Source organism: Euprymna scolopes, chromosome 45, assembly GCF_053919585.1.
Source record: "Euprymna scolopes isolate OS-2025 chromosome 45, ASM5391958v1, whole genome shotgun sequence".
Classification (NCBI taxonomy): domain Eukaryota; kingdom Metazoa; phylum Mollusca; class Cephalopoda; order Sepiida; family Sepiolidae; genus Euprymna; species Euprymna scolopes.
The window spans coordinates 20,759,707-20,777,564 of NC_136526.1; the positions used below are offsets into that span (position 1 = coordinate 20,759,707).

Sequence of the window (17,858 nt, forward strand, 5' to 3'; positions counted from 1 at the left end):
CATTGACTTATCAATTTTTTTAAATTAAGTTTTCATTGACGTATTAAGAGAAATATTTTTTCATTGAAAAAAAAATTAGTCAAATGGAAGGGTACGGAATAATTGTTTTTTTCATCGCATGAATAGAAAATTCTGATGACAAATGGACCAACTGGATTCGTACCTGGCGCTGACCATCTAAGGTGAATCGATAGTGATGACGGACATATCTAAGGTGAATCGATAGTGATGACGGACATATCTCAGACTTTGGGAAAGTGAAATAAAGTTCATTTTTGAAAAGTGTATTGTTCATGTGACAATGGCAGGGGGCGGGGAGAATTTCTCTCCAGTTGAGGTAATAGTTAGAGAGAGAGAAAAAGGCAGACAGACAAATAGATCGCTTGTCTAATTGCATCTAGCTACATTGTATATGTCTTCTCAGGAATAGGCAGGACGCTTCCGCTTGCTTCAGTTGTCAGCCAAAAAGAGATAGAACAAACCCGACTGGAAGTCACGTGATTTCATTAATTTCTGCTTTTAGGTCACCTCTGAGTGTCATTCAAAACGATCAATACAAACAACCTTCGCTATGCAACACATATAGATGGCAGTAGATACTAAATATAAATATTGCAATTACAATTAGAAGAAGGGAGATTAAATGTGGCTATGTAAAAATAATGTTGAAAACGGAATTTTCAACATAGGGCAAGAGTAATACAAAATCGGAAAATTCCGTTCAAAGTTACATGAAAGATTAAAATATGTTTTCAGGAAGCTGCCAGTGGCACTTAGCAGATGAGCTTATAAAATCTTGTTATCTTTTCCTATGTGGATGACTTGAGGTACTATACATGCACACTGGACAATAAAAATACAAACGCTGAAAGCATTATTAAACCTGAAATGCTTTGTGCTGTTTTTATTAATAACTTTTACAAGTGCCATTATTAAAGAGAAAAGGAAGATGAAAATAATGAGAGAGAACAAACTACTGCTATGTGTCAGCTATGCAACAAGACTATAGAGGAACAAAGTGTAGTGTTTGTTCTGATGCTACATTTAGTCTATTCTATTGTCGGTCTGTAAAGGAGAAGTATTTTTAGACTGAGGCAATTTTTTATTTTTATTCTCATCTTTTTGGAGAGCGGATTTTGCTCCAGATTAAAAATTGACCTTGTGTCTAACTATGCCCTCGTGATGCGGCAAGTAAATAGAAACAAAACTTCTGTTGTTTATTCAAGTGTTTTGGCAAGGGAGTGCTTCAATTCCCATTTGCCGAAGTTTGAAAATGCTGAAAGAAAAAAACACAGAAAACACACAAGACTGAATTAAAGATAATATATGCATTGAATTATTAAATTGAAAATAATAAAGTAAAGTCCTTGCAAAACTCATTGTTTGCAGCTTTATATATCTTTTTTGTCCAACTATAAAGCTCTTTTATTTCCGAAAAATAAACAGCACTCAGAATGTTCAAAGTAAGATAGTCGCATTCAAATTAAGTTTTTTTTACTCGTATATTAATTTATGTGATTAAATGAAGTAATCATATATATATATATATATATATATATATATATATATATATATATATATATATATATATATATATATACTAAGTTATAAAATGTATATGGCGATTAAGCTACACTGAGGAACAGGTCAACCAGAGGTCAAATAGGCCTTTGTCCGATAAATGCATTCTCATTGGCTGATAGGAAGGGCACGGTGGATACTAGAAAGCTGATTGGCTAAGTAAAATTTCAATAGAAGATGCGCATACAAAAACGACAAACAAAAACATTCCAAATACCAAGACGCTTCCTCCCCCAAACTTGACAGTTTTCTTAGTACACTTTGCACTTAATCTTTCACCAATACATCTCTTTATATTATTTTTTTTCATCATTTCCAAATAAATTAAACTTGCTTTCATGACTGAAAAATGATTTTGCCCAATTTTCATATGTCCAAATTACAGAATTCGCGCATAGGCCTGAAGAATCCTAGAGTGGATGAAACGCGGAATATTCAGTGTAGCTTAATCGCCATATACATTTTATAACTTACTAATTAGCTCTACCTACGTATTGAGCACTTTTGAAGTAAATACTTAAAGTTTACGCATAAATCTATACTTTCGTATATTAATTTTATGTGAGTAAATGAAGTAGTTATATATATATATATATATATATATATATATATATATATATATATATATATATATATATATATATATATATCGACCGATCACTATATTTCTCTAGCATTCTCATTTTTCTTTGCCTGATCTCTCTCTTTTGTTTTCTTATTTTCTCAGTATTTCTTCATCAATTTCCCCCCCCCCTCTCTCTCTCTCTCTCTCTCTCTCTCTCTATCTATCTATCTATCTATCTCTACTTATTTATCTCTATCTATCTATAACTATCTACTTGTTTCTATATATGTCTACATATCTATATCTATCTGTATCTATTTATCCTTATTTACTTATCTATCTGATTGGTTAAGGAGAATTAGGCAGGCTCTTCTTTGGAATAGTAATGAGCAAGAATTTTTAGAATAGGAGTGGAGAAGACGTGGGCAAGAAGATAGAGAAAAAAAGTAAATTGTAGCAGAAACAAATGGAACTATTTTCTTTCGCGAATCAATGCCTTTCCCCTGCGTTATTTGGCCACATACTGACCAATCAGGGGTGCGGCGCATTGATCCTTTCTCTCCCCTAAGGAAATCAGACAGCTTCCGGTTTGAAGAAAAAAAACCTTTTTCTTACCGAGAGAGACGCCAAGCGGATCGGACCCTTTTCTTTACTCTCTCTCTCTCTCTCTCTCTCTCTCTCTCTCTCTCTCTCTCTCTCTCTCTCTCTCTCTCTCTGCGTTATTTCATCCGGTATCGACGATTCCCACTGGGAATAACTACCGCGATAGCACCAGGTGGCCAGTCCAGTTTGTACCCAGGGATAATGTCTCCCTGTGAACATTCGTCTGAATAAACCTTTTCTTTGTTACATTTATTGAAGTTGTTGTGTTCGTTGTATCAGAAGCTTGTGTTGAATTATTTATTTTCTTAGGCTGTGCCCCAAAAGCACGAACCCTAAAAAATCCTTTTTCATATATTATGTGATGGAATTGAAGACTAATTTTACTATAACACTACAGTATAAAATTGTAGGGCGTTACCATTTATGACAAATATTTTTTAAGTCCATATTCAAGTTTCATTCTTTACAATTTGAATGCTGTGACCAAACTAGTTTTCCTTTTTTTATTATTTTTCAGCAGGCCAGTGCAAGTGAAAATCTACGACAAATTGGCTTTTCTTATTTGCACCCCCATCCAGTGTGGCTGACCCAGACACGATCAATTCCTCTTGAACCTCCACCCAAAGAAGAGGTGATTCCACGGTGGAAACTTATCCGCCCCAGAAAGAAAAAGGCAATGCCATTATCCGAACCTAAAGGTATAAAACAATGTTCACAATATCTAACTTTAAATGTGTAATGGTCAGCGATACGCATAGGAGGAGGTAAGAGAGTGGTGAGGCATTGGCCCCAGACACCCAAATTGAAAACGGGGATATCATATCTCCATTTCTTACAATAAGTTTTAATACTAGGACTTATACTTGAGTGTTTAGGGCATACAATAAAGAAATTGACTCACCAGATCTCTACACAGGACTGGCGATTATAGATATAACTAAATTTCATTTTGTGTTTGTTTCCTCTTTAGTCCTCTGGGATTTAGGTGATAATAAGCCTTCCTCAGTAATTAGTATGCTCCGTACTCTTCCAGTGAAGGTCTGGTTAGTGTTTTTCTTCATCTTTTATGACCATTTTATGTGGTGCCATCACATTTTATGTGGGAGTGTGTGTTACTTATTTATTTATTTATTTGCAATTTATGAGATTTTTTGCATTATTAATTCTTTGGATTCGTATGTTGCTCTTTCTATGTTTTTGTCTGTGAAAGTATTGCTATTCTTACATGGAACTAGTCTGGGTACCCGGCGTTGCCCGAGTGTTGGAAGGTGTGTGTTGAGCAAAAAAAAAGTGGTAGTAGGCAGGCAGGCTCGAACTCATACTGCAAAGGAGGAAAAGAATATGAAAAAAAATGTGACGTCTTTGCTGTTGCGTCTATCGCCAAACCGGAGTGGCGAAGGTTTAAATTAAGGCTAGTAAATCGAAAAGAGTGGATGACTTTCGAAAATATCGAAAAAAGCAACCCCTCCCTGAAGAAAAGTGCCCAGTTGAGGGTGAAAAAATTAATGCTTTTAGCCAATTTTTGGATATTTGTTGTCTGAAGGGTCGAGATTCAAACCGACAGCGATATCAAGAAAATCCATCCCCTCTGTCAAAAGTTTTAGACAAACATACATACATACATACATACATACATTTAAACAAACAGGTGATATTTATATTATAAATTAGAGATTTATTATATTGCCATCGAATTTACATATGCGTTTGTGGTGTGTACAAGCCTATGCGTATAAAGCCTTTTTTGTGTTATTAAATTAGATAGAAAATGCTGTAGGGAAACATCGATCAACTCGTATTTAACATGTTAGAATAAAAAAATGTTATGTAAAACATCATGAAGAAATAACATTGGCATTAAAATCATTTAAAGATAAGAGGATAAGAACCATTCTTTGAAACTCCATGGAATAAGGAAATAATCATTTTTAATCCATATTCCTTGTTTCGTATTATACAGGGTGGAACGATGAATTTGTCACCTTAAAGAAAACAATACTACAACTTTATTTTAAAACTTTTATTGAAAAAAATCAATTCAAGTAACTTAATTATAAAGTAGAGCTGACATCTATTCAATGTAGCCGCCTTCAGCTGCAAGCGCCACCTTGATTTAGGTCCAGAACTGGGATCATGCCTTTACACAAGCGCCAGCGAATGGCAGTGTGATGTTCTCGACATATGACCAAACAAAGTAGTCCAGCAAGTTCAGATCGGGGGAGGAGGGAAGCTGTGAGAGAAGAGTACAAAGTCGTAGCACTCCTTCTGAAACCAAGCCTGGATCTCTTTGGACTTGTGGGCCGGTGATGAGTCCTGCTGCCACACCCAAGACTGCCAGCAATCACCTGATTACACCAGAAGATCACTACACTCTTCAGCCCATCCAGGAACAATTCGGTGTTGACTTTCAAGCTGACTTTGAAGATGTGAGGTAGCATGATGTGTCCCTCATTTGAAACCACACCAAAGAGCATAACCATGGCTAGAAACTTTGTTGAGCTATGCTCTAAAGCATTGAACCGTCCAGATTTACATTTTGAGGGTGCTGGCAATGGTCTTATTCTCATAACTTGGACCGGTAGAGAGCATAAGTTTTACAGTGGCGCATCTCCGATCTCGCTTGTCGAACATTGTGTCACTTTCAGACATGATAGAAGGCTCCTATTGCTCTTGGGATTTGTACACAACTGGCCAACTAGTAGATGGTCTGCCACAAAAAAAAAACGGTTTTCATCAAACAGAAATGGAATCGTGTCATTTTTTCTATGGTGACAATTTTATCATTTCATCCTGTAAATGTTGTTAATTCTAATTTGCAAAATATTAACTTCCATCTTATATATACAGTAGCGTCCAAAAGTAAGGGACAAATTGAGACAAACAATGTAAACATTATGCTATATTCAAATTTTTTTATTTCGTCTAAAGAATAAGTCTTACTTAGTCATTTGTAAATGTTGTATCAGCCAGCATCATGGTGAAACGCCAAAAACTTGATTAGTCTGTGAAAAGCACACCATTAGAGAGATTTAGAGAGATTTCAGAGAAAGTGAAACGTTTCAAGAGTGTTTTAGGCAGGGTTGTTTAATCCTACAATGATACTGGCAAAATAGTTAGTGCTTTTAAAACCGACAGAACCCACAAAACTTCAGCAAGAGAAGATCGAATAATGCAGTGTATGTCATTAAAGGACCGTTTTAAGTCTTGCACAGAAATTAAAAGGGTTATGAATAGTACTTCATGTGTTAATATGTCAAGACAGACTGTTTCTAGACGACTGCAAGAAAGAGGGCTGTTTAATCAAATTGTTTTTTAGCTGTTTATATATATTTTTTTTCCAATTTGTCCCTTACTTTTGGACTTTCCTATTTTGAAAATAAATAATAGTTATAATTCTTTTTCTATCTTTTACGAATGATTAAAATTTTAGTATGATATAATGGATGATAACAACTACCAATTGTCAAAATTTCAGCTTTTCACGGTTATTTCTAAAAAAATATTAGGTTTTAAAATTTTGTCCCTTAGTTTTGGACGCTAATATATATATATATATATATATATATATATATATATATATATATATATATATATATATATATATATATATATATATGGCTATTATACTTTTTTTCAGAGATTGAAGAAGTCCTTCCAGTGAAGAGCCTGGAACTTGCCTCATCATTTTTATCCTACAAAATCAAACCAATTTCAATTACTTCAGACACGTGAGTTCATGTAACATTTGTATCGTACCAATATTTTTAAAGACACAAACAGCCATAAATTTATGTTCATTCCTATCTATATTCGAAAACCTCATTAAATAAATATAATTTAAAAGTAATATTTCAAAAACCTGTGGTAAAATGGATTAAATAAATCTGAATGGCTGCAATCAAATATAACAATGGCGATTGAGAGGTGCTTGTAGAGTCAAGTTAACTCGCGATTCTTGCTTTGGCTGTTTTGAGTCAGACTTGTTTGATTATTAGAAAAACTATATTTTTTCAGAACTCGTCGAAAGTCCTACTTGAAAAGAGGTGATGGTAGACAGAGGCCGTCAACGCACCAACCAATTGAGGAGACGGATGAAACTCTCGATTCAGAAAACTATTACAACGATATAGTAGAAAATCCAACAGATGAAAAAAACATCACTACAAGTGGGATTCCTGACGATGAAAACCACAAAGTATCTTGTTTTCTTTTATTTTGTAGAAAAAAAAAATCATCATCATCATCATCATCATCATCATCATCATCATCATCATCATTGTCATCATCAGCATCAGCATCATCATCATATTTAATTTTACATCTCTTTTACATGCTTGCATGTGTTAGACGGCTTCTAGAAATATATCATCTAAGTAAGCTATCTCTGTCCAGGTCTTTATTTATTCCTATTTTTCTCATCCATCCTTGTAACATTCTTAATGCTTTCCATGCCCCCTGCCTATCAACTGACTCTGCTACCTCAACTGTTCTACATCACTTAACACAAGAACTTTCACCCATTCTTTCAATGTGACCATATCAGCAGAGTTCTGCACACATTTCTCTACACTAAAGTTAAAGATCTCTATTCATAAGACTCACATCCCACAACTATTGTATCATTTTTTCCGTATAATTTTTCTCATATCATTTTTGATCCCCCCGACAAAAGTTGAATGATCTGTAAATTCACCCTTGTCTGTTCGTCCGTTCGTCTATCCACACTTTTCTCAATAACTACGTCTGGGAATTTTTTGAAATTTTGCACAAAAATTAAACATAATATGAGTAAAAAAGTAACTGAACGGGTTTTCTGAAAAAACTCTGGTCCCCCTCCCCCTAGGGGTGCTTTTCGGGTTAAAATGGCTAAAATTGACACTTTTGTGCTTATTAAAAAAAAAAAATTGATGCCTTGGATTTTTATAAAATTTTCTGAAAAGTTGTAACTAACTGATTTCTATATAATTTTGTTTGTCTATACTTTCGTGATAACTCTTGGGTGTGGCCCAGGGGCACTTTTATAGCTTAAAAAATACTCCATTTTTGGGACTATTTTATCATAGTTGTTCAAAATTTTCTGTGTATGTTTATTTAGCAGTTTTGCATGGTGCTGAATTCAAATTTAAATATGGGGGACTTTTAGGGCTAAATGGTGGGGGTGGGGGGAAACTATTATATAAAAATGCTATTTTAAAAAATATATAAAAAACTATTTTAAAAAATATTATATAAAAATACTATTTGAAAAAATATTGCATAAAAATATTATTTGAAAAGATATTGTAAAAATACTCTTTTAAAAAATATTGTATAAAAATCACTATTTGAAAAAAATATTGTATAAAAAATACTATTTGAAAAAATATTGTATAAAAAATACTATTTGAAAAAAATATTGTATAAAAATACTATTTGAAAAAATATTGTATAAAATACTATTTGAAAAAATATTGTATAAAAATACTATTTGAAAAAATATTAGATAGAAGTACTATTTGAAAAAATATATAAAAATACTATTTAAAAAAATATTGTATGAAAAATACTATTTGAAAAAATATTGTATAAAAATACTATTTTAAAAAATATTATATAAAAAAACACTATTTGAAAAAATATTGTATAAAAAATATTATTTGAAAAAATATTGTATAAAAAATATAATTTGAAAAAATATTGTATAAAAAATATTATTTGAAAAAATATTGTATTAAAATACTATTTGGAAAAGTTCAAATAAATACTTATGTAAACTGCTTTTAAAATATATTTTTATTATTAAATTTTTTTTTATTAAAAATAAAACCATTCTTAAAAACTGATAAACATTAATCAGAACGGACCTTCCCAGGACATTTGCTGTAAAGCATAACGATCAGTAGAAACCGGAATTAAAAAAAATAAATAAATAAAAACTCGGTTATGGTGAGTTTATCCAATCTTCTTTGAAGCAAACAGATTTGTCTCCCTTTTTGGAGCACTGGGAGAAGGTGGCGCTAATATGATTACAAAATTAAGAGTGGATGAAGTAACTTGAGGAAATGTCTGACATTACTAACTAGCATAGTGTTACCACTATCAAATAAATATATAATTTTATTATAACATAATTTATTAAAAATAAAATCATTATTCAAAAAATATTTCAAAGTAAATATATAATTTTTATTAAAAATAAAACCGTTCGCAAAAAACGGTCAAAATCATTTACTTATTTTAAAACTAGTAAACATTAATCGGAAGTGACTTTTCCAGGGCATTCACTGTGAAGCAGAACGGTCAGCAGAAACCAGAAGTGAAGAAATATGAGAGCTTGGTAATAATCGAAAATTACTATAATCTACTTTTTCCATTCGTTTTTTTTTGTAAATTTCCCAATCATTGATTCACAAAAATAAGAAATGGTTGATAATCCTTTCGTGAACATAAAAATATGAAAACTGTTGCATGAAATTGACAGAAAATTGAACAATAAATAAATAGCGTCTGCTTCAGCAATGAAAATATTAAAGGTAATTTCTTTTCTTTTTTTTTTCTATTTTCTTTTTTATTTTAGCTGGGCTGGGGCATGCTACCATATGCCAGACATTCACTTACTTTCTCATACAATCCAATCAAGAGGTTCTTTTAAGATTCTAACTGTCCCATTAAATGTAATTGTTTGTATCCCTCTTACACTTGGTTTATCGGGTATATTTGCTAGGTAATTTTTGAAATTGTTTTGCATGCCTGGAATGATAGAGATCTTCCTAAGATTGCCATAATGATAATTTTAATGATAGAGATCTTCCTATAGTTCCAGTTTCTTTTCATGTTGTACATTAGACCTTGGTATTTCGTTATCTTTTAAACAAATCTATGATTACACTAAATTTGAGTTCATTAACGTTTGTTTCCATAAGGCTTTTTTCTATATAATACAAAATACATACTAAATTATATTTTACTTATGAAATCAAATTATGTTTGAAAGAAAAATCTCTACAGCTCGTGTGGTGTAGTAGGTTAGGTACTTAGTAAAGTAAAGTAACACTCCTCTGGAGGTTGAAGGTTCAATCTTTAGTGCAGGCGACACTCAAAATACAATTGCAAATTATTTAGGACTTCTACATGGTAATGTTTGATGAAAAGAAAGCATGCTAATGTAGTGGACTGAATGAAGGGTTTAGCTTGAAATTTTGTGTAGATTCTAAAGTCGTGGTATGCTTTGAAGGAAGCTGGTTCATCCCGCCTAGGATTAGTGTAGCTTTTTATGTGTGGTCTCTTTTGTCAAAAGAAATATATATATATATATATATATATATATATATATATATATATATATATATATATATATATATATATACATACAACTTGTATATATATATATGCACACAACTTGTATATATATATATATATATATATATATATATATATATATATATATATATATATATATATATATATATATATATATACACACAACTTGAGTTCCTTCAAGTATAATCGAAACCGAAACTGAAACTTATGAAGAATTCTTGATAAAATTATTTATTAAAAAAATAGATTACTGGAGTGCCATTAGCTGTAATCGAAACTGAAACCGAAACTTATGAAGAATTCTTGCTAAAGTTATTTATAAAAAAAAATAGATTATTGGAGTGCCATCAACTATAATCGAAACTGAAACTAAAGCTTAAGAATTCTTGGTAAAATTATTTATTACAAGAAATGGAAGTTCATAACAATTAAACAACAGGCTCTCGGATGTAAGCGTTGCACACAAAATAAATAACACACACGCTATCCTAATAATATATAGATGCTCCAACTTTACAACATGGCAAGGAAGAAGAAAAGGAAAAAAATGAAACAAAACAACACACTGAAGATGGAGTATACCTCCGAAATATATTTATTATAAATTTCAAACAAGTAAAATATTTGTTTATTTTCCTAATATTACGTTGTGATTTGGTTTTGAAGCGCATGTGATGCGTATTTTATTTTATTCAAATTAAAACAACGTTTCTATATGAACTCTCATCCTTGAGGAAATTATTAATTTTCATCTTAAAAATTCCGAAACATGGATTTGAACGCTTACACTTAATTGTTACTAGTGGGACTTGTGTCGCAAATTTGTTCTGGAGAATTGAAGCACATAAGAATTGTGAACCATAAAATTAACTTAACTGGAAAGACGCTTTTTACCTGCCCCTCGCCTCTCGCCCCTCCCAGAAGCAGCACTTTCAAATCAGTCTCTCTGTAGAAGCCATGTGAACGAGACACCACCAATAATCTAGGAAACTTTGTAATCTAAAGCAAATGGTTGAAGTCTGTCCATGTGCGTCACTCATTTCAATTAAGTTAGAAAGTTAATTTAAGAAGAAAATAATTAGATAAGAAAATATTAGTTTCTCTCCCTGAGTCAATCGTCTCCAAATAAAACCTTGAAGAAAACTCTCAGCAAAGTCTCCTGATGTCCTCTTCCTTCATGAAAATAAAGTTATTTCTAGAGCAACCATGATGATGATGATGAAAATAAAGGGACTGATGAGGAAGTGACAAAAGAGACCACGCATAAAAAGCTGCACGTAAAGCAACCATGATGATGATGATGAAAATAAAGATTTGTTATTGGAAATGTTACCAAACCTTTTGAGGATAACATTGAGGATACACATTCATATATCATATTTAGATAACATTTTTTAATCTTTCTTTTGTGTTTCAGAAAAAAGCGCCAGACAATAATAATTCAAAGAAAGTCGATCTGGCAGTTGGTAAGCAATGATTTTTTTTTTTAAGATTGAGAAAAGAAACCGATAAAACATGCCAGAAATTTGAGTTTTCATCGGAAACTTTATTATGGTTACTTGGCGTTTTGATTGAAGCATTTTACGATCTCAAATTGACTTTATTTCATATACATTTTTAAAAGAGAGGGGAGATAATATGGAGTTAGTCCCGGGAATGGCTGAAGCAGTTTCCGATCTCAAAATTATTTTATTTATATATTTTTTAACAGTGGGAGGGGATTAGGGAGCCAATCTTACCTGTGGCGTATATAAGTTATCAAAACCGAAAATCCCGTAATAAATTCAAGTAGTATGACATTTATATAAGAAATAAGGTACTTCTTCACTATAGCACACTGATTTAAAAACAAACCAACTCTTACCTGTGACATACAGAAAAGTAAGCACAAAAGAAAATCATGTAAAATAACTGAGTAGTTTATTTTTTAAATTAGAAATAAGGTACTTGGGCAGTATTCTACTAAAGAAATAAGGTACTTGTGCAATATGGTACTCATATGAAAAAACAAAGATTTTTCATGCGCCTAAACATTTAAATAGTTACTATGGTTTGTGCAAATATAATTTATACTAGCAGGAAGACCCGATGTTGCTCAGGATCGAATGAGAATCACTGATATTTCAGGCAATTTACCCTCCGACCTTCTTCAAGTATATGTTGTCAAACGCGAGAATCATTTTGGCAAACTCAGGAATCTGCACAGTATTTCAAGTTAATGTTTTACTTAATCCATAGGGCCGTTGCATAATTAATTTAACTATACAAGATTGGTTTTTAATGTGATGAAAATCCAGCTCCCCAAAAAGAAGCAATCTGAATAAAGATAAAAATTTTAAATTTTGGAAGTATTTGAGCCAGTCATTCTAGTGCCTGGGATATCCAGACACATTATAGACTTTTTGTTACTTCGATTCATCCCAGATAAGGCGTAATGCCGCGGAAACATAAGGGATTACTATGATACGATTCTTTGAGTGGAAGTTGGGCAGCAAGATTTACAGGGAGCAACCTGGATATAATGTACGGCCATATTTTCCCACATTAGACAATAATCACCGCTGTTTCCATGGTCTTCTCTGTTATCTGGCCGTGTCATAGTCTCTCATATTAGTTGTTGTTGTGGGTGCATTATGGTTTCATAAAAAAATAAACAACTCCAAATACAAACTATAGAGAAACAAAAAAAAACTCCCAACACATTCTGTATATATCAGTGGGGCTCTGTGTGTGTGTGATACTATCAGAAAAAACAACCCTCAAGTGCGTCTTCTGTCGAGGCTGTTTTTGTCAGTTGATGTCAGCTCATTTTGATCTTCTCTGGGTCACAATTTGTAATCTATGACGCCAAACTGAAAAAATTTTCAACTCTCATAAACCCAAGACTGTCCATTAACTGTCCCTAACTGTTGTAAACTGTCTGTAAACTAACTCTTAACATATTGACCTCTATTGTCCAGTTCTTTGTCCAAATTACTGACACACCTTGATTAACAATCCTATTTTAGAGTTCTTGGTGTTCGTTGATGAACAAACAACTTCTCCATATAAGTTGTCTCCCTTGCACTTGTCAGTTGTAAATTATCACTCATGTAGTCAAATAAATTACTAGTTATAAAATATCTCTCTTTATCAAGTATTATTTCAGTTGTACCACCAAGTGTTACTCCCTGCTCGACCACAATCGCCGACCCCAACACTGTTTCTGTGGTCTTCTTCTTTTTCACATTTTCTCCTCGTTGTGTCCACACTCACATTGGCGAGCACAGGTTCACAAGTATGAAAAAATGAAACAACTCAAACACAAACTCAAGAGAAACAACTCAAACACAAACTCAAGAGAAACAAAAAGCTCAAACACATTCTGTATATATCAGTTGGGCTGTGTGTGTGTGTGTGTGTGTGTGTGTGTGTGTGTGTGTGTGTGTGTGTGTGTGTAAGCACTAAGGTCCACTAAGGTTTCTGTTGAGGATATGTTCGTCAGTCGATCAATTCATTTCCCCATCTGCTCGGAGCCACAGTTCACCTTCAACTAATTAAAACTGCAAAACTTTCAACTGCTGCAAACCAAACACTGTCCGTAAATTGTCCTTAACTTTTATAAACTGTCACACAACACGTTCCCATTCTTAAATTTGAACTGTCTTTAAACTAACTCTAAACATATTGACCTCAATTGTCCGGTTCTTTGTTTTAATCATTGCCACACCTTGATTAACAATCCTACTTCAGCTTCCTTTTGTGTGCTTTGGTGAACAATAAATGACATGGACTGACAATTTTGGTATTCAAAGTTCTAATCCAGTTCGCTTCACATAAACACTTTCACTTAGGGATGTTTGTAACTCTTCCCATAAGTACCCGATGTCTTTATAGAAAGAATTCTAACTAGAACGATATCGGGGAAACAAATGCCAACAATAATCATCTGATTTATAAGAAATGAATGAATGATGGTTAAGAACTGTAGCAACAATAAAAGTCGCCATTAATGATGTTTGAAATATCTGCTTGACTTCGAAGCTGAGCACTGATTAGAAGTAATAGTGAATTTCGATTTTTATTTTCATAATAAGAAACAATCTCTTCTTTGCGTATGTATTTAAGGAAGTGCTCTTCACTGAAAGCAACCCACCCACCCTACTCATGTCGTTGAGTTCAAATACACAACTCTTCCCTTGGTACACACGTCAAGACCTTGCCAAACCATGGATTCTCAGCATTGACTAGAAAGTTTCAATATCAAATATGGCTGACCTGACGTCGTACATGGACAATTGGAAATATTTCCAACAATATTTTAATACACATTTAGAAATCACATATGAATTTGACCTGCCTTTAAACTAAACACTACAAGAATATTATCCGTTCCTTACAAACAGGACATTTATCCTTCTCAATCTTTTTCCTCGTTCAAACTCATAGACTTACAAACACCCTCTTCTAATGTCATATGTTAATGTAGATGGCTAATAAAGTTGAGACAAATGTAGAACGCGACCTTGCCTACAATTCACACAGGTTTTTTTTTGTTTGTTTTTTTACATTTTCTTTCTTGTTTCGTTTTTTAGAACAGAAGTTAAGCAATTCGAATGACTCCCAAGAAAAGATATCAATTCCCTCATCATTGGAACCACATGTGATTGAACACGTGTCAGTCTCAGAAGGTGAGGATAAAACTGGCCAAAAGAAGGATGAAGAGGCAGATACCAAATCTTCTACAATTCCGGAAGTGACAGGACCGAAAAAAACATGGATGGATTTTGATCAATTTTGCAAGAGTTTTCAGTAAGACGATTTCTTAATTTTTTTTTTCATTTGAATTGTGTATTTTATTTTCATTGTAATTGTGTATATTTTTTTCATTTGAATTGTGTATTTTTTTTTCATTTGAATTGTGTATTTTTTTTTCCATTTGAATTGTGTATTTTTTTCATTTGAATTGTGTATTTTTTCCATTTGAATTGTGTATTTTTTTCCATTTGAATTGTGTATTTTTTTTCATTTGAATTGTGTATTTTTTTCCATTTGAATTGTGTATTTTTTTTCATTTGAATTGTGTATTTTTTTTCATTTGAATTGTGTATTTTTTTTTTCATTTGAATTGTGTATATTTTTTTTTCATTTGAATTGTGTATTTTTTTTTCATTTGAATTGTGTATTTTTTTTTTCATTTGAATTGTGTATATTTTTTTCCATATGAATCGTGCATATTTTTTTCATTTGAATTGTGTATTTTTTTTCATTTGTATTGTGTATATTTTTTTCATTTGAATTGTGTATCTTTTTTTCATTTGAATTGTGTATATTTTTTCATTTGAATTGTGTATTTTTTTTCCATTTGAATCGTGCATATTTTTTTCATTTGAATTGTGTATATTTTTTTCCATTTGAATCGTGCATATTTTTTTCATTTGAATTGTGTATTTTTTTTCATTTGAATTGTGTATTTTTTCGATTTGAATTGTGTATTTTTTCCATTTGAATTGTGTATTTTTTTTCATTTGAATTGTGTATTTTTTTCCATTTGAATTGTGTATTTTTTTTTCATTTGAATTGTGTATTTTTTTCATTTGAATTGTGTATTTTTTTTTCATTTGAATTGTGTATATTTTTTTCCATTTGAATCGTGCATATTTTTTTCATTTGAATTGTGTATTTTTTTTCATTTGAATTGTGTATTTTTTTTTTAGTAAGCGTCACACACTATATTGCGTAGGGATAAATGAGGACACCTGTTTACTCTTACTCCTCGCCCATAACCCCAATTTAGCCGGTTTCTTTTCATATTTAATAATTTTAAATTTTAAAGCTATAAATAAAACTAGAAAAACCTTTTTCACGTGTGTCTCGTCGAACATAATAATTTGTATATAAAACTTCGGAATTTGTACCAAATTTCGGTACTCACGCACTTATTGAACCGTACTGAAATAATAACGTTATTATTTAGAAAGCCATTCTTAACATGGGTGAGGATGGTGTTTTGTAACTATTCTGTACTTTCACCTAGAAATTTAATAAAAAAGATATTGTAAAACTTTAATTTAACTTGAAAATACTATTTAAAAATAGCATGGTCCAATAAGTGCACAAGCACCCAAATTTCTAATGTAGTTTTTTATTTAATTCATGAATGTAGCTTGTTCTCGTTCCGTCAGCCATGAGCAGGGAGAAGTCTTAATAACACTGTGCAACACTCAAAACAGCACAACACATCTGTGGCCATACATACATACATACATACATACATACATACATACATACATGCATACATACATACATACATGCATACATAATGGCCCTTTTTATCGAAGTAGAGAGTTTTTGGCAAAGTTGTCACTTTTGAGAATTTTACAGAGAATCTTAGTGATGAGAGTGATAAATAGAGTGAGAGATTCCATCAGGATATTTCAGTGATGGAGAAACGTTTTAACGGAAAATGGACCCGTGGCATGTTGGCAGACTACTGCTGGAATATAAAAAGGGAAGATTACACTCAACACAAGAGAGTTAAGACGACAAATGTTGTTTAAATTGGCAGTTCTGTGTTTTTCATTCATAACCAATAATAATAAAATATGATTTATGGCACATAAAAACGGTGCCTAACCTAAAGAAATAAAGATTTAGTATCAGGATAATTTTCTTACCCTGAAACAGGTCTTATGTGGCATGTACGCTTTTTAACCTGTAATTTGTTGTACAATGTAATTGATAACTGTATTATTAGTATCGCCCACACTGAGGATTGAACCTTCAACCACTTCAACACTTTCACTTAGAACTGACTAGCCTGGGTGCTCGGCGTTGCCCGGGTGTTTGAAGGTGTGTGTTGAGCAAAAAAAAAAAATGATACTCACACACACACACACACACACACACACACACACGCACACACGCGCACACACACACACACACACACGCACACACGCGCACACACACACACACACACACACACAGGCTCAAACCCATGCCGCGAAGCCGGAAAAGAAAGTGAAAGAAAATCTGACATTTTAGCCAATGTCTCTATGACGCGACCGGAAGTCAAAAGCGTTGAAATTAACACAAAGTCAATCCAACGGTGACGATGACTTGCTAAAATGTCGGCAAAAAAAAAATCGACCCCCTCCTTGTACAAAACGGGCGAGTTTAGGGTGAAGAAATTAATGGTTTAGGCCAATTTTTCGATATTTGTCGTCCGAGATATTGAGCTTCAAAATGATATCAATCTTGTCAGGATCCGTTGCCTCTGTCGAAAATTGTTGTGATACATACATACATACATTTAAGCAGACAGGTGAGGTTTATATATTATAGATTACTACTTTGCACTTTATCCATGAGTTCATAGCTTTTTAAAAGATCCAAGCTAGAAACGATGGTTTGAAGTTCATTTGTATCAATAGATGGTTGACTTGCAAAATAGAATTGTGAATTTTAGTAACACTTCGATGGTGGCATTTTATTGGGTTACCATATATATTGAAGAATTTAAGATTTAAACAAATAACAGGTTGACAGCATGAAAACAGAAGAATACAGTAATGTTAATGTATAAGCTCGTCCACTCAAATTAGTTGGCTATCATCGGAGGAAAATTCATTCAAACTTGCAATGTTTTGTCATTACTAGTTATCTTAATTTGTTACTGATATGTAATAAATAATCTCTCAAAGATTTGTATATTTCAAATGATACATTCATACACACACACACACACGCGCGCGCACACACGCACACACACACATGCATATATAAATGAAATTGTCTGTGTGTGTACATTTCTCTACCAAACTACTCTGTC

The 17,858-nt window shown here is 32.5% G+C and overlaps 1 protein-coding gene across 1 annotated transcript in view; it reads left to right on the forward strand.

The window, feature by feature from the left end:
• Positions 1–17,858, forward strand: part of LOC145269057 (androglobin-like) — a 245,402-nt gene that overhangs the window by 51,496 nt on the left and 176,048 nt on the right. Inside the window, exons 13-17 of the mRNA XM_080124658.1 lie at positions 3,267–3,447; positions 6,387–6,477; positions 6,764–6,944; positions 11,466–11,514; positions 14,623–14,839. Of these exons, the coding sequence (XP_079980784.1) occupies positions 3,267–3,447; positions 6,387–6,477; positions 6,764–6,944; positions 11,466–11,514; positions 14,623–14,839 (719 nt within the window). The remainder of the gene's footprint in view (positions 1–3,266; positions 3,448–6,386; positions 6,478–6,763; positions 6,945–11,465; positions 11,515–14,622; positions 14,840–17,858) is intronic.